General features: G+C 32.1%; 1 protein-coding gene across 1 annotated transcript; it reads left to right on the forward strand.

The window, feature by feature from the left end:
* Nucleotides 1–4,156: 4,156 nt before the first annotated feature.
* On the forward strand, nucleotides 4,157–4,645 carry LOC129909012 (translocon-associated protein subunit gamma-like; the record flags this gene model as incomplete). The annotated part of the gene is made up of 1 exon (XM_055985928.1): nucleotides 4,157–4,645. A coding segment is annotated over one exon (489 nt), but the record flags the coding sequence as incomplete, so codon positions are not given.
* Between the last annotated feature and the right edge of the window lie 7,333 nt (nucleotides 4,646–11,978).

The raw sequence follows: 11,978 nt of genomic DNA on the forward strand, positions 1-11,978 counted from the left end.
GTACAGTTATATGCTTGGGTTATTATTTTAACAATTCATATTTAAGAAAATTTCAGGAATAAAATTCAATGGCGGAAAGTTCTACAATAAATAATATTCTATTCGTATAATATACGAAATAATATACGAATGGCACTGTATAATGTACGAATTATTAGTAAAGGCATTTGTAAATATTACGATGCTACGAATATGGCAGTACAATGTACGAATGAATCAGAAGAGCATTAGTAAATACTACAATATTATTCGTACCTACAATGTACGAATGATAAAGTAAATCTACTAATAGTATTCTTACAGTATACGAATGTTTTTCTACTAATACTAATAAAATACTCGTAAAAATACTAATATACGTCCATTTAACGAATAACATTCGTGGCTGAAAACCACGAATAAAATTCGTAGAATGTACACAGTGATTAGTAATATTTACACATGAAATTTTTTGAGTGTGGTATCAAATGGGAATTCATTCCTCCACATAGTCCTCATTTTGGGGCACTCTGGGAAGCGCGGGTAAAAAGTGTTAAACAACACCTCCGGAGGGTAGTAGTCCCAAATTGATGCATTATTAAATTCCAGGCCTCTTTGTGCTATTTCCGATACAGATTTGAACCCATTAACACCATCTCATTTCCTAATAGGTAGACCATATACCTACGGCTATGCCAGAGCCCAACTGCCTTGAGATACCACTAAATAGACTTGGAAGGTGGCAAGTCATACAAAATATGATGCAAGGATTTTGGCGTCGATGGCACTATGAGTACCTAGCGTCACTTCAAGAGCGCGCTAAATTGAAAAGGAAGACCCCGAATTGTCAAGTTGGTGACCTAGTTGTTATAAAGAGCCAAATATTCCACCATCCAGATGGGCGCTAGGACAAATCCTAGTCCTTCATCCCGGCGAGGACGATCTGGTGCGTGTTGTGTCTCTTCGCACCAAAAATGGAATATTCAAGCGACCAAATACTACCTTGTTTCTGAAATTCCTTCAGGGGGCCGGTGGCATGTTTACGAATGCACCTTTAAACTATTATTTCTTTTTATTATTCATATGTATAAATTCATTTTTTAATTCATATGTAAATAGTTATTTGTATTCTTTTAGAACATTCGCATACTTTGTTTAAATATTCAAATATTTATCTAATTTTCCAAACATGTCAAATAATACCCTATGTTTTGTTATTATCATAATTTGGATCTTAGGCCGTGTGTGAATTGCGTTAAATAGTTAACCCCGTGTAAATTACTATTGAGGTTAATACAAAAATTTCAGCTATTAAAAATTTATTGGGATGTGGGACCTGGTTAAATTTTTTTGCAGATTGTTTTTTTTTTATCATACAGATGAAATTTTTTTTATTAACCTCAATAGTATCAAAAATTTTACACGGGGTCAACTTCACTGTGCTTGAAAATGCAACTTTTTTTTACCGACAGATGGCGCTCCTATCTACTAAAGATAATTCGAGAATGCTGAACACGATGGCGTCCTTAGTTTTTCAAAGTTTGCTCAGTTAAGAAAGATTTTGGCCTTTGAAATGTTCTGTTTTAAGCCCAAAATCATCGAAAAGGCCCATATAAATTTGGCATTTATTGGTTTTATATCGACGTTTATAGACCAAATATATGGTCTTTTAGTAGAATCACAGTTTGTAGAAGTTATTTAATCAGTAAAATGACTATTTTGAAACTTTTAAACATACATATTTGACAAAAAACTTTTTTCTCTTTGTAAAAAAACTTTATATTTTACTCAATTTTTCTTCAAATTTTATTATTTCTTTTTTATATCTTTTGGCAAATAAAATGACACTTTTTTGATGTTATTTCCTACAAAAAAATCATAAAAATTCATATAATCTATATATTTTTGAGTGCATACATTTTTTTTAAATTTTATTTAATGGGGTTAGGCCATTCAAGGTGTTGAAAAAAAATTCTGTTAATGCTGTCAGGCCAAGGGGCTATTTCTCGACAAACTACATCAACTACATCAGCTACATTTACTACATCGATGTCTCTAAAAATCAATAGTTAAGCTCCATTTAATATTGGGAAATATTGTTTGTGGTCAGAATAAAAGCCGATTAAGGCGGCTTTTAACCAGTCAATATTTTCTGTCGACAATTTGCTAACCGATTTTTTAAAATCGTTTAAAAAAATCGACTTCACACCGCAGAAGTAAAATTTTGGAAATACAGACACCAACATTTATTTGTTGTTGAAATGTACCTAAATAAATTAATTGAAATAAACAAAAATGAAGTTTAAAGACAAAGAGAACAAACTCTAAAATCCGTGTAGAACGTGAAAATGAAAAATGGTGAGTGGACAGAGTTGAAACAAATTTTAAGGTGGAAGATAGGTAATCGTAATTAATAACACTTCGTAAAATCTATGAAGGGAGGGATGTAATGATGTAAATAAAAAAGAGACTTAAAAGAGGACATTTGAAAAATAGAGAACAAAAATAGAATCTTATGAAAAAAGAGAGTGTAAAAATGATCAGAGTTGAAAAAGAGCACATGTTCTCTTTAAGGGGTTATATTTAGTTGTAAGTGCAAAAAAAACCTTCTTTTTTGTGGATTTTTTGTGAAGAGGCATTTAATTATATAAACATAAAGAATACATATCCATATAGCAAATTTAATGTATAAAAATAATTCGCTGTGGATTTAAAAAAATATTGAGTTCCGTTATTTTTGTAGTAGATCTCCTAGACGACCTCCAAAAAAAAGGTGTCTGGCGGTGAGCAAAATTTCTCCGAAACGGCTGGAGTAATCGGCTTGAAATTTTTACTCAATTTTCTTAGATACTTTTGTCAGGTAACGAACGAAGGAAAAAGGTTTTTGACAATAATTCGATTTTTAAGCCACTTTAAAGTGTAAATTTTCGTGAAAAACGACGATTTTTTTTCTTTGGGAAGCCGCCATTTTGTCAAAAATCAAAATTTTGACTATTGCTTCGTTTATTACCTGCATTGGTCTATCCTGAAAATTAATCTTTTGGTTTTTTTAATTTTAAGTGACTTGGATCAAAGATATCTTGCTCACCGCCAGACACCTTTTTTTGGAGGTCGTCTAGGAGATTTACTACAAAAATAACGGAACCCAATATTTTTTTAAATCCACAGCGAATTATTTCAATACATTAAATTTGCTATATGGATATGTACTCTTTATGTTTATATAATTAAATTCCTCTTCACAAAAAATCCACAAAAAAGAAGGTTTTTTTGAACTTACAACTAGATATAACCCCTTAAAAGAGATGTTCTGGAAACCCTATTCTACTGACTAAAGGGATGGTTTTATAAAATATAAATACATATTTTTGTCGACTTAATCTATTACATGAGAATTTAAAATTGAAATAAAATGAATTGTTAAATAAAAATAAAAAATTATACTATGTTATAACTAAAGGTTTTATCCCCTGTCGTGTCCGCTGTCTGCTCTTTCATAAAATGGTCTTCCTTCGTTGAAGAGTACATCCTGGACAAATTATTGGTTTGTTGAACTGCGTAAAACCCATAAATATATAAATAAATTTTAAATTTTACACCTTATAAGTTAATGTTGGTGCAAATGACAAAGCTACTTTAATGTTCTTTTCTTTTTCATTTTGTGAAAATAAAGTCGTTAAGTCGGAGTTCATAGAGGAAGGAATACCTAGAGAACCGACTTCGGTGGGTTGTTCTCTTCGACCCTACAAGCTGCAATGAGAAAAAAAACTCCACAGTGGCTATATGTGGTAGTTTCCCCGTGCATTTTAAATGGCACTTACACATTCAACAGTGGAGTTTTGCTCAATGCGCTCAGTGCGCAATTAAGTTGAATAAAAAAGTTCGGTTAATTCAAAAATTGCAAAATAAAATTAAATTTTCAGAAAAAATCTTTTTTTGACATTTTATCAATAAAAAATATATTAAATATTACTTTTTATTGCTTTTAGCATAAAAACCAAACAATATTTATGAACTTTATTGCTAAAAACTATAAAAAAAATTTTAAAAAGTATAAGCGCACCCTTATTAAACCATGAAAAGTATAAACAGCGCCTAATTTTCGACCACACAAAAACAGCTCAGAGGTGAGTATTTTGACAGATAAACAAATAAAAAAAAATACAATTTATAATTTTTTGGTGCTGTTCTTATCTCAACAAAATCATCAGCTTTATTATATGGAAATGCCTTCATCGTATTTGCCATTCCAATTTGGCTCTTCTGGCGTATTCACAACATGGATCTCTTGTCCAGTGCTATTTTCTTCCTCCTCATGACCGGAGCTAGCACATATTTAATGGCCTTGGCCTACAAGAATATCAAATTCAGTCTGAAGCACAAGATCTCTGTGAAACGTGAAGATGCCGTCACCCGGGAAGTTAACCGCCAATTGGCCGATGACAAGAAAATCACCAAGAAGGAAAAGGACGAACGCATTTTGTGGAAGAAGAACGAAGTTGCCGATTACGAGGCAACCACCTATTCCATCTTTTGCAACAATGCTCTCTACTTGACCATCATCATTTTCATTAGTTTATTCATTTTGAAGAACTCCTCTCCAGCTGTGAATTATATCTTTTCAGTTGGTTTGGCCAGTGCAGCACTAGCGCTGTTCTCTACCAGGCTGAGATTTTTTTCTTTCTTTTTTTATTATTTTTTTCAATTTTTCTTTTCTTTGTATATTTTTCAATTTTGAAGAAAAAAAAACAACAAAAAAAACGAAAAAAAAATATATGGCGTTTTCGATTGGCCGTCCGGAATCGTCCGGAAGCGTTCAGAAGTCTTCTGAAAGTGTTTTATTCGCACAAAAATGACAGCTAGAAGGCTTCTCTGGAGAGAAATTCTCTTCTCGATTTAAATTCAGAATCCACTCAAGAAGCACTAATACCTGGATATTTAAAAGTCAAAACAATCAATCAGTTTTTTCAAAATTTTAGAAATTGTTTTCTGAAATTAGTTTTTTAATTTATTTTCAAACAAATAAACGCATTATATACTTATTTTAAATATTTTGCAGACCAACTATCCCATTAATTTGTTAAATGTTACCATTTTTGAAAAATATTTTCAAATATTTCGTTTGAAAGAAAAAAAAATTAATTTATATTTGACATTTGAAATTTTACAGAAAAACTAACACAATCACAAGAAACAGAATTGAGTAGAAGCGATTTGACCTGTTCCATTCGATTTAAGAATGAGTTAATCCTTGAGTGAAACCAATCGAAAACGACAATAGTTTGTAACTAAAAAAATAGATTACACATAAATTTCTTTTGCGGAGAAGTCGAAATAAAAGAAATGATTTAATTAATTTAATACAAAACTTTTTTTAATTGTTGTTTTAATTGTTGTTGCGTTGTTGAATTCGATCGACTGCTGCTGTTGTTATTTATCGTTGTTATGGTTTGTAGGTTTTGGAATTTGTAAATATTTTGAGGACTGCAAGATAAAAACAAAAATTAATATTATTAAGAAAAAACTATGACAATAGTTAGATATTTACTTCCTGCTTCCGATATCAGCAGTTGCTGTACTTTTGGATGGTTCATTCTCTCCAGCTCAGTTGGGTCAAATTTTAGTTTTTTTTTTCGGATGAAGCCGTGGTGGTGGCTGTTGCTGCTGTTGCAGATGCTGAGATCCACCGCCGCTTCCCCCGCCATTCGTTATAATAGCTGATTTGTATTTAGACGGAGGAATTGGCTAGAGTATCATTGTCATGAAAGGCCTCGGCGGTAAATAGGAGGTCTTGCTCCTCCAAGGGCACAAATGTATTTATTTTATTTTACACAAAATTAAAACGGAGAGGAAACTATATTCACGAAATTTTAATATAAAGCCGTTTTACCCAACACATTTCTCCGAGAGTTTTAATTCAGAATTGGACCGATTATTTATTAATTATCATTATTCTCTTCTATCTTTTGCACCTTTTTTATAAAATAACTTATCGCGGGAAAACTTGAAGAAAAACTTTTATTTCGCAACCAAATTATCAGAAATTGACAGCTGTCAGCTGTCACTTTAGATTTTTTTTTTGGGCTACAACCGCCATCTTTTTTCTGAATCCACCACTCACACGTATTCACGGATAAGAAAAAAAGAGTAAAATAAGAGAGTTCTCTTCTATTCACCTCAAATGAAATTTGCGAGTGTTTTAGGCAAGGGGATTACGAGTCGGTTCTCTAGGTATTCCTTCCTCTATGTCGGAGTTATGGATTTTTCTTGAGTGGTGCACTATTAAATCGTATTACCGTTTTTAGATTTCGAAATAAAACGTAAAAGTGAACAAATCGAATTTGATATCTTCCATAAACCAACAAGTACACTGAGAACAATAACATCCGATTCTCATTCCCCAACTCAACACAAAAAAGCTGCGTAGCATTCAATGATACATCGTCTTTGCCGGTAACCACTATGTGCTATAAATTACAAACGTGAATATGATCATATTAAAAAAGTTGCAGAAGTGAACGGATACAGTGAAACAATGGTTGACGATTTAATAGTGCACCACTCAAGAAAAATCCATAACTCCGACTTAACGACTTTATTTTTACAATTTTTTTTTTTTTTTGACGGGCGGAAATCTTCAAAAGACACTTGGCAGTATTCGACACCAAGTAGTGTAGGACTCTTAACCACTAAAACCACCTCTTTATCAGGACCAATCTTGAGAGATCGACATCAGATTTTTCTTTCTTAACTTTGTAAAATCGCTTTGGGGAAAGTTTAAACTTTTAATACTTTCCCATGTTTTTTTAGACCATAAGCTCATGAGGCTTGGTTCTTCTTAATCTCCGAACATGGTTTCTTATATTCATACTCTGATTATGCGATACAGCGTATTTTTTAACAACTTCTGTAACCGTTTCTATTTGTAAGTCACGATGTAGATCCCCACAGGCGGATCACTAGTGTGAAGCAATAACGTGGGAAGGTTATGATCCCCTCGACATCGAGATCATAACAGCGCCGAGAAAAAGGAAGAAGAAGACGTAGATCGCTATTTCTTATGTACCAAGGTGCATTAACTATTCCACGAAGGAGTTTGTTTTGGAATTTTTGGATGATTTCGGTATTTGTTTTCTTTGTACCTACAGCCCTATAATTGGATACCATAGGTCCAAACAGTCTTTAGTACTTGATTATACAGCATTATTTTGTTTTGAGTTGATAAATCAGAGTTGTTACCAAGTAACCAGTACATTTTTCTATATTTCAAGTTTAGTTCTTCTCTTTTCTTTTTGATGTGCTCTTTCCACTTTAGCTTTGCATCCAAAGTCATTCCAAGGTATTTGGCCGTATTGGCGTAAGGTACAGCTTGATTATTAATGAATATTGGAATATTGTTTATATTTTTTTATTACATCCGTTATTATATGAACTTGGTCTATCGTGGAATGTTTATTTCTAAAGCCAAACTGATGATTTGGGATTAACCTTCTTTCTTCTATAATTTTTCAAAAACTTTTGCCATAATTGGTATAAGCGATATTGGTCTGTAAGACGTCACTTCTGTAGGTGGCTTACCTTGCTTGGGTATGACAATAACTTCAGCAATTTTCCAATGGTGTAGGACATACCGTTGCTTAAGGCATGCATTTATTATATATTGGAGTTTTATGAAGGCTTTCCATGGCATTTCTTTCATAACCTGGGCAGTAATTAGATCGTAACCTGGTGATTTTTTATTTGATAGTTGATGTAAACACAAAATTTTTATTTCTTTTAATCTTACAATTGGTATTTCACTTTCATCTATCTTATCAACAAACTGTAAGCTATTTTCAGCCGCGTTTGTTGGGTATGGCTTAAAAACATTCGCAAGATGCTCCACGAAAAGGTTAGCTTTGTCTTTTGGGCTACCGATCCATTTCCCATCTTGAGATTTCAAGGGCGAGTTGTGTAACTGCGGTCTTTTCAGGCGCTTGGCTACTTTCCATAGCGAAAAATCGGTTGAAGCATCAGTCGTTAAATTCTTTTGGAATGTACTGAGTGAATCATTTTTGAATTTTTAAATTTGTTTTTTAAGATTGTTGCTTATACGGTTAAACGTTGTTTTATCATCTGGAAATCTAGTATTTTTCCATTTTCTTCTAGCTCTTCTTTTCTTTTTAATCAACTCTCTTAACTCTAGAGGATATTTTATTTCATTTTGTCATCTATTAGAAAATGTTGGAGTACTTACTTCAGCGGCCTGTTGCACATCAGCAATAAATTGTTCCACTTCATGGTCAATTTGCTCGATTGTATCCATGGGAGATCTTAACCCTCTACTGCATACGAAGCCAAATATGGTTTTTTCTGTTTGTATGCACTTTTCTCTTCTCTGTCACAAAAAAATGGTTAAGATTAAATACAATCCTCTTCTTTGTGTTTCTGAGAACCCATAGAGATAGTTTTTTCGTGTGTCCGAAACAAAATTAAGGTGTATTTTATGAGCGTGAGCCGATCAGTCTTGTGCATTGGAATCGAAAGTGTAGAATATATTAATTAGGCTTGTGTAGTTCGCGAACGAACTAGTTCAATGAACTAGTTCATCTTGGTGAACTATTGAACTTAGTTCACTTACTTAGTTCAATTTAGTTCGCGAATAGCGAAAAAGATTTTTTTCAACAAACTAAACAGCAACCTAGAGCAGTCGTAATATGACATTACAAAACAGCTTGCGCTCACTTTACGTTATGATTTTTTTTTTTATATATGTATTTTGGGTGAAAGGAAGTCCCATATTTATAGGGAATTTTCAAATTTGGTCCTTGTCTCCCTTTGTCTTATACGCCGACAGCGCCCTTTTAACCCGACAAACGTTTAAAGAATAGGGGTTCAGAAACCAAAGTACATATGAAATTGCATCCAATTCTTTGTGGAACGAAATCAGTTCTTCTGCTCTACCTCAAGATTTAGATGTAAAACAAAAGGCACAAGGTTGCTTGTGCCAGTATTAGCGTTTCTTCTTCAAGCACAACTTGTTCTTATTTCTGAGCATTACTATGATTTTGATTTAATGAAAGCACGAACTTCTCCAAGACTTTCGTCAGGAACCAGAAAGCTCGACAAGTATATGAACGAAATTAAGAATTTTTATAAAAAAAGAAATATGTATCTGTTATTTTTAGGTTGTATTTGTTTTATTATGTAGAATGCGTCAATTTTACATAAATTTGGATACAGTTTGTGCAAACTAATTTTGTTTTTTGATTCTAACAAAACCGGAGTGATTAAAATAAATTGAACTAAAATGAACTAGTTCAGAACTAGTTCAGTAGCGTGATTTGAACTAAAGTGATCGATCACTCAAATGAACTATAAAGTGCCCAACTCTAATATTCATACTTTAAATGTTAATTACTGCGTTTGTTTGTAAAGTAAAGTGGAATTAAAAATTTATTTTTGATCGATTGTCTAATTGTGTATGCTATGAACCAATTTTGATTGAAAACAAATTATTGGCCTGGTCTTGGGAGGGTAAAAAGTACGGAAGCCATATTGGGCTTCGTATGCATTAAGGGGTTGTAAATCTACACAATTTGTTAAATTTTTTTGTTGGAAAATTTTGTTTCTTAACATTGTTAATTTGCTTGGAAGCTATGTTTTACTTCAGAAATGGAGCCCCTTCGCTTTTAGAAACATTTTTCTCATGTTAACCAAATTTCCAGCGGCGTAACCACAAAAATTTTAGGGGGAGGGGGCTCACCTATAATATTTTTCAATCATTTAATTACTTTTTAGTTATTGTAAGATCTGGGAGTGGGTGAAAATGTTGGAGCAAGACTTACTTCGACAGTGGAAAAAAAGTGAACCAGAAAAAATATATATAACGGACAAAAACAAATTGCTTTTCTCGGTTCCATGTCTTAAAATGAGCCAAAGGACCATGGGCATTTTGGGCCCAATTTCAACATTGCTCAACAGTGATGAAACGCATGTCAAATGAAAGGTCTTGAGGAGTACTTTAATTTATTATATGGGGGTTAAGTCGAAATCGAGCGCAAAAGTGGTGTTTTTGACCATTCTATAAAATAGTACTCAAAGTGAAAAAAAAATTATTTAAAAAAAGTGGCAACACTTACTATAAAGTGTTTCACCTTTTTCAAAAGCTTGACATCCCACCTTTAATCAAAATAAAGTTATTTCTATTAATAGTTTTCGAAAAAAATGATTTATAAATAAAAAAATGTAAACAAAAATATTACCTTATTTATCAAAGTATTTAGTACTAATTTTTTTTTTTTCACTTTTTGTGAAATAAAGCTCTAAAATGACTTTTTATTCACTGCAATATCAATTTATAAAATACTGAAAACCAAATAGTTTTATCTCTTCTAGTTTTTAAGAAAATCGAAAATTACTAAAACTTCATTTTTTCCATACGATTTTTTATGCTGATTCATTGCTGATGTTTTTCCAATATTTTTTTATTTTATTTTATATTTACTAAACCTACTAATTCGTCTTACCAAATCGTCATGGACCAAATCGTAGCCGATGTCAACGTTTTGTTGAAAGAAAATAAAATTACAGTTATCCAGACTAGAAACATACGAAAGTAACGAGTAACGATATTATTGATACCGGCACTAGAACCAAACCATATGCCATTGATTTTATAACTGCAAGGCCCAGTTGTACAAATATTTAATCCGTGCTTCAACAACTTTTATCTTATGAAATCGGTGTTAAGGTTCCAGTTTAGCACTAGTGGAAGGTCCACATATGTAAAAATAGCCACATCCATGTTTGAACCGAAGTTGATCCGCAGCTAATCCGCGGAAATCGGAGGGTTAAATTCCTGATCCGAGGCTGAACCACGTTTGTACAACTGGCCCTACATAAGTATTAGGAATAGGTCTATTTTCACAGATTGAATAGTTGAACAAAGTAGGAGACTTCGGTGTCACTTATCCAAACTTGATATGTATATTCCTTCGTCGTTAACTTCAAGAAAAGTAAGCGTAAATACTCAGGACTCAGCATAAAAAATCATATGAAAAAAATGAAGTTTTAGTAGTTTTCGATTTTCTTAAAAACTAGAAGAGATAAAACTATTTGGTTTTCAGTGTTTGATTAATTGATAGTGCAGTGAATAAAAAGTCGTTTTAAGGCTTTATTTCACAAAAAGTGAAAAAAAAAATAGTACTAAATATTTTGATTTTACCTTATTTTTTTATATTTTTTTATTTATAAATCATTTTTTTCAAAAACTATTAATAGAAATAAATTCATTTTAATACTGAATTAAAGGTGGGATGCCTAGCTTTTGAAAAAGGTGAAACACTTTATAGTAAGTGTTGCCACTTTTTTTTAAATATTTTTTTTTTAGTTTGAGTACTATTTTATAAAATGGTCCAAAACACCACTTTTGCGCTCGATTTCGACTTCACCCCCATATAATAATTTAAAGTACTTCTCAAGACCTTTCATTTGACATGCGTTTCATCACTGTTGAGCAATGTTGAAATTGGGCCCAAAGTCCATACAAAAGTGCCCATGGTCCTTTGAATTAATTCTTAACCTTTTGTTATGCAATGTATTTATTTTACTTTGTTTTGTTTTTAAATGATAAATATTTATCTTTTGATATTTTTAATTGTATTTTTTACATAATCTGAATAAATAAAATTAGTAAAATTTCTTACCCCTTAATGCATACGAAGCCAAATTTGGCTTATAAACAAATTTTTTAAACAAATTAATTTAAACAATTTTTTTTTATGTAAACCGTTTTGAAACAACCCAAAGAACCCATGTAAAGCATTTTTTAATTTTTTCGTCCGCTAATATTAATTCATGCAGTAGAGGGTTAAATTTATAAAACTTAAAAGCCTTTCTCTAAAATCACTCCAGTTTGTTGTTACTTGCATATTTTCATTAGTAAGCTTGGTTTCTTCATAATGTTTTAAGTTTTCTTTTATAAGAATCGCCGATCCACCTCTTGCCTTGTCAGCTGG

Source organism: Episyrphus balteatus, chromosome 1, assembly GCF_945859705.1.
Source record: "Episyrphus balteatus chromosome 1, idEpiBalt1.1, whole genome shotgun sequence".
In the NCBI taxonomy this organism is placed as follows: Eukaryota; Metazoa; Arthropoda; class Insecta; order Diptera; family Syrphidae; genus Episyrphus; species Episyrphus balteatus.